General features: G+C 32.2%; 2 protein-coding genes across 3 annotated transcripts; both read left to right on the plus strand.

Annotated features, from left to right (window-relative positions):
* The first annotated feature begins 955 nt into the window (after nt 1–955).
* LOC126685766 (vacuolar protein sorting-associated protein 26A) lies at nt 956–16,929 on the plus strand. Of its 2 annotated transcripts, none has more exons than XM_056106273.1 (12): nt 956–1,146; nt 1,333–1,369; nt 1,476–1,550; nt 2,190–2,264; nt 2,362–2,434; nt 3,623–3,667; nt 4,834–4,945; nt 5,577–5,643; nt 5,986–6,030; nt 15,418–15,473; nt 15,996–16,171; nt 16,609–16,929. In XM_056106273.1, exons 2-12 carry the CDS (start codon nt 1,367–1,369, stop codon nt 16,680–16,682), a joined length of 801 nt encoding a protein of 266 aa, XP_055962248.1. In that variant the 5' UTR covers nt 956–1,146; nt 1,333–1,366; the 3' UTR covers nt 16,683–16,929. The 2 variants fall into 2 exon arrangements, with proteins under 2 accessions (XP_055962248.1, XP_050235676.1); XM_050379719.1 differs by lacking the exons at nt 15,418–15,473; nt 15,996–16,171; nt 16,609–16,929 and adding exons at nt 6,747–6,802; nt 7,164–7,339; nt 7,720–8,046 and having other exon boundaries at nt 964–1,146.
* On the plus strand, nt 9,327–10,767 carry LOC126685765 (uncharacterized). The gene has a single exon (XM_050379718.2). The coding sequence runs from the start codon at nt 9,404–9,406 to the stop codon at nt 10,601–10,603; it is 1,200 nt and encodes a 399-aa protein (XP_050235675.1). The 5' UTR covers nt 9,327–9,403; the 3' UTR covers nt 10,604–10,767.
* Nucleotides 16,930–17,342: the final 413 nt, after the last annotated feature.

Here is a 17,342-nt window from a genome sequence, read left to right on the forward strand (position 1 = left end):
AAAGTCTTGGTTTTTTAGTAAAATGAACCCTTAATGAACAGTATTTTGGGTTCATCTTTATACTAGTTATATAGATAGTTTAATTTGTTAGAGATGAATTTTATTTTATATTTAATTCATTTTAAAAGGAAGATTTTAAATTCGAATAATTTCTCTCTCTTCTTTCATTACTACCCTCCACTATCACTTCCCCTTACAAAACTTGCCGCCCCCGACATCAGACGTTGCCGCCACCTCCATGTTGTTGCCGCTACTGCTCTCTCCATGCCCCTGTCGCTTGTCAACCATGCTCGGATCTGAATTTATTTTAAATCGTATATAATTCATATACAATATGAATCATGTATGAATTATATATAAAATCAAAGAATCGTGTGTATTAATCGAATCATATATTAAATTTATACTAATTGTATACAAAATCGTATTTCTTGTACAAAATTGTATCTTGGTAAATATTTCTTCAAAAATTGTACTTTCATACAAAAAAATATAATGTATATATCTATCTTTTTTCTAAGATTATGTAAACATCCCTTATTTTAATCTTAACTTGTTTTCACATTATTAGTTATTAATTATTCAACTAATAGCTAGGGTGTGCCTCAATAGAGTCATTTTTGCATTTTTATTTTTATTTTAATTTTGAGCTAGCAGCAAGGCCTCGGTCTGTTTAATTATCTATCAAATCAAACCAAACTAAATTTATCATAATAAAATATATTTCTTATTTTTATAATCGTATCATAACTAATATATATATATATATACCAAATTAGAATCAAACTAAGATAATTATATAATCAGTCCAGTTATTAATAATCAATTTTTATTTACATAAGTTAAAAAATATTGAAAATGGCTTAATTATAAATAATTTATATCTTTTTGACTTTTTTTTATTTACATTTAAAACTTTTAAAATCGTCTATTTTAATGATCATGAGGTTGGTTTCTTTAAAATACGGATTAAAGGGAGATATTCTCCAAAAAAGAAATTAGAATAGCTTAGCTCTAACTGTCAAATACATCGATCATATAACTGAGTGAAGCTTCGTTTTGTAGTACCTGTAAATCTTAGGGTTTACTTTCATTTCCATCTGTTTCTTGATCACTCTGCTCCGATCCTTCTCTATAATCTATAAGGTTTCAATTTTCAATTTCCATTTTTTCACTTCGTTTGCTTGATTTTCCTATCAATGCCCCCAATTTTATATGATTTATTTGCTATTAAGAAGCTTTATTGCATGTAGAAAATGCTTGCTGTATATAGTTTTGGAATTGGATTTAATAATATTCTAGAAACCTAACTCTGAGGTTTGATTTTTGCAGGAATTAGGATTGGGCTTCCTACTTCAAGAAAAGCATGGTAAGTTCTCCTTTGATTCATGTTCATATATAGTAATTTCATTAATTATATTTGTTGTGGATTTGTTATGATAATTAACATTTGAATTTCTTTTGTTTTTCCACAGAATTACCTTATTGGAGCTTTCAAGCCAGCTTGTAGTATCTCCATCACATTTAACGATGGAAAAACGCGCAAGCAGGTACACTTGTTTAGTTTAGTCTCATTGTCACTTTATTATGCTAGCCTTCAGGTATACTCCGTCCGTCCCAAAACAATAGTCCACTTTCTCCTTTTCACACAGTTTAAGAAACACAATTAATACTCTAATTTTTCACAAATTTATCTTCATTTTTCCTATCATACCCTTATTAGATGTTTTGGCTATAGGCTAATAGCAATAAATGATACACTTTAAATAAGGATAATATGAAAAATAAACACTTTAAATTGTGATTTACAAAGAAAGTGGACTATTGTTTTGGGACAAAAAATATAAGAAAAGTTGACAATTGTTTTGGGACGGAGGGAGTAGTAGTTTAAAAATCATCACAATAATAATTGTAAAGGAAACATAGGAATAAATGGAAATATGTTCATCGATATTTCTATCTTTAGCGGTACTTCGGATTGCTTGCAAAGTTATTTAGGGTGAAAAGAAAATGGATCAACTTGTTGGATCTGTTTCAAAACTACTTTCCCTGACATTTGTCATAAATGGTCACAATATTATATGTTGCAGTGGTGACTTGTGCCATGTGATACTTTGGTTTTGTTTCCTTAAATTAAACCTCGTTATGTATATATGTTTAGTGATTCAGTATATTCTGTCTACTTATAGGTTCCAATGAAGAAGGAAAATGGTCAAACAGTTATGGTTTCACTTTTCCAAAGTCAAGAGAATATAGCTGGAAAGGTGCTCTATTACTAGTTATTTTTATGTATGTTAATTATTTGTATATGCTGGTATAATCAGAATGACACTTACAAGCTCTCCACCCTGTTGTGTTTAGATTTTAATTGAGCCTTTTCAAGGGAAGAAGATTGAACACAATGGCATCAAAGTTGAGCTTCTTGGTCAAATAGGTGAAATTTCCACTTAACTTCTTCGCTTGATAAGTTTATAGTAAATGACAGGGTCACAACACCTAGAATTCTAAGCTCTTTTTTTTTTCTATAACCTGATTCAGATATATATATACATGTCATGCCTGATGCCTGGATATTTTATGTAGTAGCATGTATTGCTGATTATTCAGTGTTGAGTTTATCATAATTTATGCTTTCCTTTTGCATGGATAAGGGATAATTATCTTATAAAAGGATCTTTGAAGTAGTAAAAGAATGATGGTAAGATCCTTTAAATGAAATAAATCGCTAGTGAAACAAATATCTTGGGCATAAACAAGAGATAACCATCAAGAAATAGACATTTGCTTTTTCTCTTTTGTTCCTCTTTTTTTTACCCTTTCACTTCTCAGCCTCATCGATTTCTAATCTGTTTTTAAGAAATTATTTTTGCCAATTGCCTATAATTTTAACACATGTTAAATTCCCTTTTGAGATACAAAAGGGTATATTATACAGTGTGTACTACTTGAACTTGGCTAACTTGATTTGTGTATCTATTGATTTAATATTTTGATTGATTTTAATTATCAATTCTTGTGTAAACTTTGCTTGAACTAGTACAGGGTATTTGGTGTTGACCCTACTCTACCTAGATTAAGTATTCCAATGAAGGTTCTAGTTGATTGCAAAATAAAGTTTGAATAAACTTGAGTGAGTTCAAACTGAAAATGGAATTAACATTTTGTTTCTTTGGGTAGATTATATATATATCATAATTTTTATCTGAACTTTGATATATATTTATAAAGCACAAGCTTGGTTAGGCTTATGAGCTACCTGAGTGGCATTATTTAACTGTGCTTGACTTATTTATACCCCCAACTATTGTAAACTCTGTTAACTTTGTAGCTAAAGCTGTTATTTCACTCACCACAACAGTCTTTACTTCTGTGGTATACTTCCACAACCTAAATATGCACGAGGCATGTCAAGAATTTTTATGTCAACTGTACAGGTTAATAATAGTCATACACCATTTGTGCTTTAAACAATTTTATTTCTTGTTGATTTAAATATCGTCTGCTATACACTATTTAATTTGTGGCGAAGAATCTGCATTGATTGATTTGTTCAATTGCTTTGTTTAAATGTAAGGCATTTCATATCATGCAGTGATATTCATAGGAATTTTCTGTTTTGCAGAGATGTATTTTGACAGAGGGAACTTTTATGATTTTACTTCCCTTGGTGAGTATGCTTTGGCTTTCTAGCTGATTGAATTTTTGATTATATATGTTTGGATAATATATATATTATGTTCTGAAACCTCTTCAGATTGAGTTATCAAATTAAGGAATGCGCAAACCAGCTTTCTCTCCCCCTTCACGGGATTTTTTTTTTGCTTTCTTTTTATGGTGTAGCTTTACCATCTCCATGAATGGTGGCCCACTTAGGAGGAAATGCGGTCCCTTGTTTGCTGATTTTTCCATTGAATAATGTAAAATTTTGATTTATGTTTTAAGGGGATTGAATGAATGATCTTATAGCCCCTATTAAAGTCCCAGTTGACTATAACACTTGTTGAATGCATTTGTTGCTCAAGTCAAACCTCAAAAGTAGTCAATAGGTGCTTCTGGATGTTTGGTTAGAAGTAGTCAAGTGTTAAATCTGCAAATCATTGTTTTCTTAATCCAACTAGCTAGTTGTTTTGATCATTGACCTCAAAGGTTATTTTTTCCAAAGCTATTTCTACTTATAATCCTTCACAAAGGCTTTATCCCTTCTTTTTTTTAGTCTTTAGTCCAAGTTTTAAAATTGACTGAACATTATACATGCAGTTCTATTTTGTATGTTTATATATAAAAAAGAATTGTACCCGGAAGCCTTGCTGTTTATTTTTCCTATATCTACATGTGTTCTTTTAGTTAACTTCATAACAAGATTAATTTTTAGATCTTATTTATTGCATTAAACATCGTTTCTAACTGGCGTAACTAAATTATTTTCTTAATTTGATCTGAAACGTTATTTTGGCTCTTGGTTCAGCCACCGGTTTGTTCTTAGTTGAATTATTTAACTTTTGACTTATGTTATTCTCAGCTCAATGGATTGGTCTGTGAAACATTGACAACACTTTGGGGCTGCCATTGGAGTTGCCAGACTAACCTAAAAGTGTTCTGTTTATGTGTCTTTGTATCAATGTTTATTTTGACCATTCTAATTTACCATGCTAAACTTTTAAAATGAGCACTTCTAGTTTTTTGTAATCAATCAGTTAATCTAGTGATTTGTTTAACCTCTAGTTGCAATTCAACTCAAAATTATTGTAAATGCTGTCTACTTGGGTGATAAAAAAAAAGAGAGAAAGTAATTATTTTCGTAGTGGTCATGATTCTAAATTCTCTTGTTTGCAGTACGGGAGTTGGACGTTCCTGGAGAAATATATGAAAAAAAATCATATCCTTTTGAGTTCTCTACTGTAGAAATGCCCTATGAAACATATAACGGGGTGAATGTGAGGCTTAGGTATGAATTCTTGGATGTTATTCTATTTTGTGGTATATCTACGTTTACACTGATGTTTTATGGTTGCATTTAAGTTGTTGCTACAAAATTTGATTCTGATCGTTCTTTCAGTTTTATTTTTAATTATTTTCCCATATGCATTTTGCGTGGCTGTTAATGATGTCTGCTGGTGGAGGCTAAATTAACGTTTTCTGGTCTACATAGTTTTTCTTTGTTAAACTGTTTGATACAAGTACTTATAAATCACAATGGCTCCTCTTATTATTAAATTAGTGAACTCTATGCTTATGTGCACTATGATTTCTTCTTCATATCCGAATGCTGACTGCTATCCTTGGGGAAAAGGCATAATTCCGCATTTAGTATTTATGTGGTGTTTTCTTGTGGAATAAGTTAGCCTCGGCCAGCTTTCTAGCAAATATTTGGCTTGTTTTGCTTACTAGATTTTGCTCTTGCGACTTGAATTCTAATCGTCATTATTTAAAATTGATATTGACATTTAGATCAATATATGTGGAAGTGAATCAACGATAGGATTGCCTGAATAAAAATCAGAAAAATCTGTTACATTACTCTGCTTTATCAAGCTAGAACTTATGGCACAAAACTTTGCTTCTTTGCTCTTTTGCAGGTATGTTCTGAAAGTGACAGTTAGTCGTGGTTATACAGGAAGCATCATTGAGTACGGGGACTTTGTAGTAATACTTTGTTATCCCTTATTTCCTCTTTCTTTCTTGCCTTCTCACAAACAATTTAGCCATAAATGTACTCTTTGATTGCTTGATTTTTATAAATCTGTGGCAGAGAGTCCATTTTGCACAAATGACAAAATGAAGTCAGGCTTAGTTGTTTTTCACCAATGTATCAATACTCATGGAATTTATAGGGTCATTCAGAATCATTATTGCAATGCGTAAATAAGTAATGTTTGTTGTTGAGAAACCTTTCTAAATTTATTTTTGCACTATTATATAGTCTACATCTGTCATTAACATAGTGTCTCTTCTTATGTTTATCTTGACATTATTTTAATGCATCAGGTTCGCAACTATTCACCACCTCCTCCTGTCAATAATAGCATTAAGGTATATATGACTGCAGTTCTCATTTCTCCCTTTTCCTGTTTGATGAGTCTAGGGATGTTTGGTGTACATTTCTCCAATTTAGAGCAGAAAAGCCAAATGGGCTATAACCAAAATATTTTGTAACTTCTTGTGATTTTGTCTTCCCAATGATGATCATTATCTTATGAAAGTTTTATTGTTGTGTTGTGCAAATGTTCCAAAGTCATGCATAATTAATGATGCAAATCATAGCTGGCCAATTAAGAATGAATTTCAGCTGACTACAAAATGTCCTACAATAAGAGAAATACGTATGTAATCTCTGGCTATCAATCAGATTGGATATTCCAAGAAATGTACGTTGTATTCATCACAACTTGCTGGATATCTCTTAATGGCATGCCTCTATGCGCACAATTGATGCGAAATTTTTTCTACATTAGCAAATAAATGAATTTTTTTTCTTTACGCTCCTTTTCCGGTCAGCTAAACATCAATTAGTATATTGATTGACATCCAACAACAGCTGCATATTTCTTTGGAATGAAGTCCTAGAGCTCGCCGTGATTGCTACGATCAATGAATGTTGCCATTCCCCAATGGCTAAAAAAATGATTTTGTGTCATTGCTACCCTGTAACTTGAAATTTTAGATTCATATGCACTAAAAACAGGCATTTGCTTTATTTGTTTATTTCTCTGGATCTTCTGATTATAGTAAATGTCTAAATGATACAGATGGAAGTTGGAATTGAAGATTGCTTGCACATTGAGTTCGAATACAACAAAAGCAAGTAAGTCTGTCTTTGATTAATCTCTCAATCATTTTCTTCTTGATTTTCCTCTTCATTAGGTACCAGTACCACTTATCCATTTATCATGGCCTGTCTATAGGTTCATACGTAGCTGTTCATACGATTTTGTTACTTTTATCCTGTATGTGGTTTAGGGACTTGACGCGGATGAGATATTTAGCAACCAGAGTCCAGACAGTTTGGTTACTGTCCACTGTTGGAATTTAGGTTACCTTGGTGAAGCGAGTGGTTTTTGTCATCCGTGGAGTTTTTAAGTTGATAGACAGATTGAATATGAATATTTCACTAGCTTTGTAGAGTACATCTTTTTAAGTAACTGATTAGTAACTAAATTGTATAGGTACCATCTCAAAGATGTGATCATTGGAAAGATATATTTTCTTCTTGTGAGAATCAAGATAAAGAATATGGATCTTGAAATCAGACGCCGGGAATCAACAGGAGCAGGGGCAAATACACACGTTGAGACAGAAACACTGGCAAAATTTGAATTGATGGACGGAGCTCCTGTCCGAGGTATGTTCAGCATATTTATTGAAATTTATCACATGACGTAACCAAACAGTGTCATGGATTGGGTTTGGAAAATCATGTATGTCACAGTACGTAGAGAGTACGAAGATGTACTGAGAGTCCTCAATTAATATATGAGACATCAAGATAGCTAAATAAGCCTGTTTCACATTTCGGCGTTTTGTTTCCATTTTCAGAAACGCTTTTGAAATTCAAAAACTCTATATTTGTAACCTATTCTTACTTTATGTGCTGTTTCATTTTATGTTCCATCATTTCCGTTTCCAAGCTACATAGCTTAAACACTAGATGGTACATGTATTATCTGATTTTTGGATTGCTAATAAAAGCAACGCACTGACAAGCATGTGATTGTGTCGCAGGTGAATCAATTCCGATCAGACTCTTTCTAAGTCCTTATGAACTGACACCGACACATCGCAACATAAATAACAAATTCAGTGTGAAGTATTATTTGAATCTGGTTCTGGTCGACGAAGAGGATCGACGCTACTTTAAGCAGCAAGAAATTACAATATACAGGTTGCAGGAAAATTCATGATGTATTTATCATCATAGTAGAAACATGTGTTGCTTGGCATTAAAATTGACTTAGAAGATTAATTGCGTCGTCTTGTGGCACGCTGTAAAGTTTTAAATTTTGAGAACTATGGAGTCTAAATTCAAAAGAAGTTACTTTTACTTTTTAACTTAAACTTTTTGGAGATATAATCCTCTCAGTAAAATTAAAATTCATTGTTGATGGTTGATATAAAGAGTGTCTCTAATTTATCAACAAAATATGAGTCAAGATAAATGCAGTAATACACACACAATCATCATTACTGGGGACCAAACTTGAGCTTTCGCTCTCTGTTGTTGCATGGAAACTTATTGCGTTTCGGTTTTTGATTTTTATTTTTGAAAACTCTTTTAGTTATAGTCTAAAAAATAATTATTACTCTTTCTGTTTTAAAATGCCAGACTATTTGAACAAATATAATTTTTTTTATCTATTTTTCAATTATATATATATAATCCGAACAGAAAATCTACAAAATGGGAGTACTTAATAAAAGCTGTAGTTCATATAGTTTTAGAGTTAATGTATTATTTTTAGGTATTCTTATAAGAGGAAATTACACCATTTATCAGAAAAAATGAAAATAATTATAAAAATACATTTGACTTTTTTCATTTACATAAATTCTATTTGATTAAAATATTTATAAAAATGCCAAAAAAATAATAATAATTACAAATATAGGATGTATACTGTTGGTATAGTATCAATATACTAATAAATTTAAAATATATAAATATTATACTAACATTATACCAACATTATACACATCAGAACATATGAAATTTTACTAGTAATATTAAATAAAAAATTTACCAAAATTACATCAAATCGTATATTAAAAATAAAACTAATAATATACTAAAATTATACCAACACTATACTAAAAATGTACACATTAAAATATACTGAATTTGTTTTTTAATGTTAGATAAAAATCACACTAACATTCCACCACATTGTATACTAAAAAATAAACTAACAATATACTAAAATTATACCAACAATATACAAATTCCCTAGTTCATTACCAACTATAGTAAAAAATACATATAAAAAAATGTACATGTTATCAACTAAAAAATATAAAAAAAAATATTATCAAAATAACGGAAGTATGCGAAAATTATATCAATAATAAACCAAATATTATTTTTAAATTCTCGGATTTATACTTTTAATATACCAAAATTATATCATAACTATACCAACACTATACACATCGTTTTTTTGTAAATAATTTTTATTTTTGGTAGTTTTGTAAATAATTTTAAATCAGTTAATATTTTTATAAATAAAAAAAATTTACATATATTTTTATAAATATTTTTAAAATTTTAGATATTTTTATCATAATCCCTTTTTATAAACATCTGTTAATTAAAAGGCCCAAATGTGAAATCAAATGGTTCTGTTTCTTATCCAAAAAATATACTCTGAAATGGTAGAACATGAAATAGGCAGAGCAAAATCTGATCGCATCAATGCCTCCACTTCTCACCAACCCTTCTCCTCTTTTAAAACCTCAACTTCTCTTCCACAAACCTACTCTGCACTTTCACACCAACAAACTCAACCGATGTCCGCTCATCACCGCCAACCACGCCGCGGCGGCGTCCGAAATCGACATGGCCAAAAACAGACAGGGAGTGTACACATCCAAGAAGAGCAAAGTCGTAGTTTTATGGGACCTCGACAACAAGCCGCCACGTGGGCCTCCTTATCCAGCAGCCATTGCTCTCAAAGAGTTGGCTCAGAAGTTCGGGGAGATTATCGAAATGTCTGCTTATGCAAACCGCCACGCTTTTATTCACCTCCCCAACTGGGTTATGGAAGAACGGCGGGAGAGAAAACAGTTAGATATTCTTGAAAGAAAAGGGCTCGTGAACCAACCAGAAGCGTACGTTTGCGGAGTATGCGGGCGTAAATGCAAGACTAATTTGGATTTAAAGAAACATTTTAAGCAGTTACATGAGCGTGAGAGGCAAAAGAAACTCAACAGAATGAGATCGTTGAAGGGGAAGAAGCGACAGCGTTTTAAGGAGAGGTTCGTTTCCGGGAACCATAAGTATAACGAAGAAGCGAGAAAATTGTTGACACCTAAAGTTGGGTATGGATTGGCTCAAGAATTGAGGCGAGCTGGGGTTTATGTTAAGACCGTCGAAGATAAGCCGCAAGCTGCTGATTGGGCTCTGAAGCGCCAAATTGAGCATTCAATGAGCAGAGGAATTGACTGGTTGTTTTTGATATCTGATGATTCTGATTTTGCTGAGACTCTGAGGAGGGCTAGAGAGGCTGATTTGCGGACTGTAGTTGTTGGGGATAGAGATAGGGCATTGGGGAGGCATGCTGATTTGTGGGTGCCTTGGATTGGTGTTGAGAATGGGGAGGTTACTGAGAATGATTTGGTTCCCAAGAGTAGGGTTGTTGCGAGTGATGATTTTGAGGATAACAATGGTTTCTTTTCGGTTTTGCATTTTGATGAGGAGATTGGTGGTCGGGTGGAAGAGAGTGATGTGGATGGTGTTATTGATGAACTTGCTGGAGTGAATTTTGGGCGGAACAATTTGAGGATCTCGGTTTTTTCTGAAGGGGAAGACGAAGATGAAGAAGGGGACTATTTGTTATCTGATAGTGAGGATGAGGGATTTGAAGATGAAGATGGAGGCTTTTTCTTCTATTAAATTTAAAATGCATAAAGAATTGAATACGGTTTGTGGGATTGGTTCAATTTGGTGTAAAACAATTGCATTTGAGAATGATGAGGGAATAAATTGACCTTGTATAGTATCAGTAGAAGTAGTATGGCTGTTCAAGGAAGTCATGAAATGGGTGATTAACATTTTAAGCCTGGCTTCATCATTTTTTCATTGAAGGTGGCTATTATTGCTTCCAATTTTGCATAATGGTACATTTCTCTTCCAAATTGCTGAACTTATGAGTGCATGGATTTTGTGCACTTTATATATATATCTTATGAGATGTAGAGTTGGGAAGTGGTTAAGCATTTGAATACATATGATGAATAAATCCCCTATTTATAGTTGTAAATAAATAATGCATCTTGACAGAAAATGAGAAGCTTATTACTCTCAATCACAGCATCCTCCAAAAAATATATAGGCGAGTGGGACAATGTCCCAATTAGAATATTTAATAATCTATCCTAATCCCACCACAATGTTTTTGATGCAACCGCTGTTGATTAAAGGGTTCCGCCTAATCATCTTGTTTATTATGGTTAACGGCATCGCTGACATTTATTGATACCTTGCTGCATTTGTTTGGATCATGGCGGTTATATTTCTCAATTGGCGGTTATCACTCTCAATTCAAACTTTCCGCCAGTGCCGGAGAATCAAAAATAGTCATCGTAAACATAATCATTCGTTGAATTAAGATGGTATGCCATATTGCTTCTGTTTATGCACAAACAGGTATGTTTTAGTTTACTCATTTGTTAATTCATTTTTAATTAAAAACTGTTATCTATTCCTGGTATCACAAGTGGTGTTTCGTCAACGACTGCAAATAATGTTGATAACCAATAAAGAGTGCTAGATATGGAAGAGCACGTCCATTACATTTCGAAATAATAACTGTAGTGCGAGAAATTTGGAGATAATGTGTTAGTCATTTTTCATTGTGAATTTGATAATTTCTTTTTCCAAATTGGCGTGATCATGTATTTCTTATTGGCACTTCTCCTATAAAAGGATGAAGGTTATATATTTTGGCTATGGCATTGTGTTCTTGATTTTTTTTTAACCATGACGAGTTCTTCCTCAATGAACTGATCTCCAATATACAATCTACAACAACATTTGCGTTAGAAGATGATGATTTTTTGATAACCACTGACCAAGTAAGTTATATTTTTTTCAATCTGCAATGGCAACTACATGGGGTGTTGTTTCTCTGTTTAGGATTGCCTCAATGGTCTGAGTTTTATTTTTCAGTTTTGTAAATTATATTAATCTGTGTTTGCTTGTTAATGTGTCTGCTTCAGAAATTAAAATTCTAATACATGCTAAATAGGAGTTGATATTATTGTTGGATTTAATATAAAACAACCTAATCTGTTAATTTTTGGCTATATATTTCGAATTGGCTCTTTTGAATACCATTTTAACTCATAATTTTCATAATTTTTACAACTTCCTATGCTAAATAGCACAAACGTCATGTGCACAAAAAATACTTTTCGAGTTGGCTATATAATTGTTTTTTTTCTTCTCATGAATGTCATTTTTAATTGAAAAATTGTATCCCAAAATCAATTACTAATTAAGAAAAACAAAGTTAAAAATCAGTTTTCTGCTCTCTCATTACAAATAAAAATCAATTCGTTTTTCAACTTTGTTTTTCAAGTACTAATAATTGCCTTTACTTTTTTTAATGAATTCGTATTGCCTACAATTTGATTGATTGCATCGAAGATCAATACACTTATTTTTTTAACTATCAAAAAGATAAATTAAAGTTAAAATAATTATATCCCCAGTAAATCCAAATCTTGAATTTGCAATAGCAATCTTGGGTTTCAAGTCAATCTTTTGGATTTTGCTCCTTGATTTTAAACTAAAATATTTCGAATTATTGTTTTTGTTTTTTTGGCTTTCATAATTTTTTTTTTACTGCATGAAGAAACTAAAAGGAAAAATGAGAATCTTATGAGTTTTGTTTTTAAATTTGAATTTTTTACTTTTAATATATATGATTGTATTTTATCTTGCATACATTATAAATTTTAATTATTTACCATTACTCTACTAATTATCATATATTTTATAAAATGTTTTTACATTCTCGGTTCCCCTTTATGGGTGTATCTAAATCAGTACAAATATCGTAAATTAATATTTATTTATAAATTGTTATTTTTTGAAATTTTCTTTGTTTTTGTTTTTTGTTTTTTCTGGACACATATTTCAAAAAGAGGAGGCCTCCCAAGCACTCTTCAATTTCTCATTTTTGTTGGACAAGTCCATCGCCGACATTCATTGCCTTGCGAAAGTTTGCTGTTTAACAAGCAAATAAACAGGTGATGTTCAAAATAAATTAAAAGATGCTACAGGTAAGTGTTTTTCTAATTCATATTTAAAATAATTATATATACTTGCTACCGTTCGTTTAACAAAATTGTTCTTTTTATTCTGTTCAAATTTGTTAAACGAATGTGTATTTGGATTGCTCAATGCCGCAAAGTCCATTTTTATTTTCTTTGCTTAAGAATTGTTCATTATCTTCAGGAGATGGCCATTCTTCTTACATATTTATATATTGTTATCTTTGGCAAAATAAATAAATAAATAATGCATCCTAGTTTATTGAGCAACATGTTAATCTCTGCAGCTTTTCTGATAGATTCTCTCTTTAACATTAGTTTCTGGTTGACATGTTAGCATAGAAAATTACTTATCTGCTCAAAGACTAAACCGGACATTCTGACTAATGGCTTTGTGGTTAATAGTGTGATGGAAATATATAAACAACTATAATATTCTTACAATAATGCCGAGCTGGTTTTTCCTGAAGTCTGAACAAAATGAAAGATGTTGGACTCATTTTCCTTTATTTCGCATTTGACTGGGTGGAGAATGGAAAGGTTAAATGGCACAACGGTTTTTGGATGAAGTTTTCTACTTTATATATATAAATCATATATTTAGAACATGGCCGCCTGCAGAATAGAAAACGAGAGATCTTATCTACTGGAGAGTCCTGACTCCTGCAGCCAGAGGAGGTAAAGTGAGAACCGATGATTTTGTCCGAAAAATTGAACCGGCTAAACTCAGAGCGGAAGTTTGATCATAAGAAAAAGATTGTGGAATTTGATTTGGAGTGAGAACATGTATGACCTAATATTGCTTGCCAACAAATTGATATTTTGATCGAATGCCTACCTTGCTCTCGTTTGAAGAATATCCTGAACTTTTTTCATTTAAGGATGAAAATTTACCTGTCTGTGGTGGTGTTATATGCAAGAATGAGTATGTGCCTTTAACTTGTTACTGGTTTTCAATTCCACCAGTTAAGAGTACTCCTTGTCTATGTAACTATAAATTACTGAGTTTATGTGTTGAGCTGATTATATCTGTTCCCTCTTATGCTACCAAATTTATGCAAAACTTTTCGACAAAGATAAAGTTGTAAATGCAGTTGACAATTTTTCCTTGGTTATATTAAATTCAGGCCCTGGAAAAAGAAGAGTGCCGGTGTCATGAAAAACATAGCTTCTCGCTGTGTTATGTTTAACTTTCATGCTATTTTCCATCTTGATATTGTGGAACTGCTTATGGTCGTTTTATATGCAGTTTGTATTAATCTCAGGGCATCTCCAACCTAGGGTGTGACCCCGCATCAACTTATACTAATTGTATAAACTTATTTTATTTTACAATTTTGGCCTTTTTACTCTTTGATACATTGACAACACTTGGAGGGCTGGCATCAGAGTTGCCAGACTAACCTAGAAGTGTTCTGTTTATGTGTCTTTGTATCAGTGTTTATTTTGACCATTCTAATTTACCATGCTAAATTTTTAAATGAGCACTTCCAGTTTTTTGTAATCAATCAGTTAATATAGTGATTCGTTTAACCTCTAGTTTCAATTCAACTCAAAATTATTGTAAATATTGTCTACTCGGGTAATAAAAAGAAAAGAGAAGAAAGTAATTATTTTTGTAGTGGTCATGATTCTAAATTCTCTTGTTTGCAGTACGCGAGTTGGATGTTCCTGGAGAAATATATGAAAAAAATCATATCCTTTTGAGTTCTCTACTGTAGAAATGCCCTATGAAACATATAACGGGGTGAATGTGAGGCTCAGGTATGAATTCTTGGATGTTATTCTATTTTGTAGTAGATCTATGTTCTCACTGATGTTTTATGGACCACTTGCATTTAAGTTGTTGCTGCAAAAGTTTGATTCTGATCATTTCTTTCATTTTTTTTATTTTTAATCATTTTCCCATATGCATTTTGCGTGACTGCTAATGATGTCTGCTGGTGGAGGCAAAATTAACGTTTTCTGGTCTACATAGTTTTCTGTTTTAACTGTTTGATACAAGTACTTGTAACCTCTGGCTATCAATCGGATTGGATATTCCAAGACATGTCCGTTGTATTCATCACAATTTGCTGGATATCTCTTAATGGCATGCTTCTATGCGCACAATTGATGGGAAGACTTTTCCACATTAACAAATAATTGAATTTCTTTTCTTTACGCTCCTTTTCCGGTCAGCTAAACATCAATTAGTATATTGATTGTTATCCAACAACAGCTGCTTATTTCTTTGAAATGAAGTCCTAGAGCTCGCCATGATCGCTACAATCAATCAATGTTGCCATTCCCCAATGGCTGAAATAATGATTGTGTCACTGCTACCCTGTAACTTGAACTTTTAGATTCATATGCACTAAAAACAGGCATTTGCTTTATTTGTTTATTTTTCTGGGTCTTCCGATTATAGTAAATGTCTAAATGATACAGATGGAAGTTGGAATTGAAGATTGCTTACACATTGAGTTCGAATACAACAAAAGCAAGTAAGTCTGTCTTTGAAGAATCTTTCAATCATTTTCTTCTTGATCTTCCTCTTCATTAGGTACCATTTCTCATGGCCTGTCTATAGGTTTATACGTAGCTGTTCATATGATTTTGTTACTTTTATCCTGTATCTGGTTAAGTGGCTTGACGCGAATGAGATATTTAGCAACCAGAGTCCAGACAGTTTGTTTACTGTCACTGTTGGAATTTTGGGTTACTTTTATCCTGTATGTGGTTAAGTGGCTTGACTTGGATGAGATATTTAGCAACCAGAGTCCAGACAGTTTGGTTACTGTCACTGTTGGAATTTTGGGTTACTTTTATCCTCTATGTGGTTAATTGGCTTGACGCGGATGAGATATATAGCAACCAGAGTCCAGACAGTTTGGTTACTGTCACTGTTGAAATTTTGGGTTACCTTTGTGTAGCGAGTGGTTTTTGAGACGAATTGAATATGAATAATTCACTAGCTTTGTAGAGTACATCTTTTTAAGTAACTGATTAGTAACTAAAATGTATAGGTACCATCTGAAAGATGTGATTATTGGAAATATATATTTTCTTCTCGTGAGAATCAAGATAAAGAATATGGATCTTGAAATCAGGCGCCGAGAATCAACAGGAGCAGGGGCAAATACACATGTTGAGACAGAAACACTAGCAAAATTTGAGTTGATGGACGGAGCTCCTGTCCGAGGTATGTTCAGCATATTTTTTGAAATTTATCCTATGACGTAACCGAACAGTGTCATGGATTGGGTAGGAAAATCATGTATGTCATGGTACGTAGAGAGTACGAAGATTTACTGAGAGTCCTTGATTAATATATACTATGAGCCATCAAGATAGCTAAATTAGCCTGTTTCACATTTCGGCGTTTTGTTTCCATTTTCAGAAAAGCTTTTGAAATTGCAAAACTCCAAAACTATAACCTATTCTTACGCTATGTGCTGTTTCGTTTTATGCTCATGTGCTGTTTCGTTTTATGCTCCATGGTTTCCGTGTCCAAGCTACATAGCTTACACACTAGATGGTACATGTATTATCTGATTTTTGGATTGCTATTAAAAGCAGTGCACTTTTGACAAAAAATAATAAAAGCAATGCACTGACAAGCATGTGGTTTTGTCGCAGGTGAATCAATTCCGATCAGACTCTTTCTAAGCCCCTACGAACTGGCACTGACACATCGCAACATAAATAACTAATTCAGTGTGAAGTATTATTTGAATCTGGTTCTGGTCGATCGATGCTGCTTAAGCAGCAAGAAATTACAATATACAGGTTACAGGAAAATTCGTGATGTATTTATTACCAAACATGTGTTGCTTGCCATTAAACTTTACTTAGAAGATTAATTGCCTCGTCTTGTGACACACTGTAAAGTTTTAAATTTTGAGAACTATGGAGCCTAAATTCAAAAAAAGCCATTTCTACTTATAAACTTTATTTTTTTATGAGATATAATCCTCTCAGTAAGACTAAAATTCATTGTTGATGGTTGATATAAAGAATGTCTCAAATTTGTCAACAAAATATGAGTAATGATAAATGCACACAATTATCATTGCTGGGGACCAAACATGAGCTTTCACTCTATGCTGTTCCATGGAAACTTATTGAGTCCTATGTTTCGGTTTTTGATTTTTTTAATATACTTTAGTTATAATCTATTATTGTGAATTTTTTTTTTATTCCAGCATTTACCATTTCAGTGTTTCGTATAAAAGAATAATTATTACTCCCATTCTGAAATGATAGGCTGTTTGAACAAATACAAAAGTATAAATAAATAAATAAAGTGAAGTTGGTTAAAATGAAATTTTTATCTATTTTTCAATCTTATCCTTTAACAAATATTATATATT

This window comes from Mercurialis annua, linkage group LG6, assembly GCF_937616625.2.
Source record: "Mercurialis annua linkage group LG6, ddMerAnnu1.2, whole genome shotgun sequence".
NCBI lineage: Eukaryota > Viridiplantae > Streptophyta > Magnoliopsida > Malpighiales > Euphorbiaceae > Mercurialis > Mercurialis annua.

Coding starts and splice junctions, on each gene's coding strand:
- LOC126685766 (XM_050379719.1), top strand. Junction 4,946..5,576: donor GGGGTGAATGTGAGGCTTAG/GTATGAATTCTT, acceptor GCTCTTTTGCAG/GTATGTTCTGAAAGTGACAG. Junction 7,340..7,719: donor GGACGGAGCTCCTGTCCGAG/GTATGTTCAGCA, acceptor ATTGTGTCGCAG/GTGAATCAATTCCGATCAGA.
- LOC126685765 (XM_050379718.2), top strand. CDS start 9,404: ATGCCTCCACTTCTCACCAACCCTTCTCCTCTTTTAAAACCTCAACTT.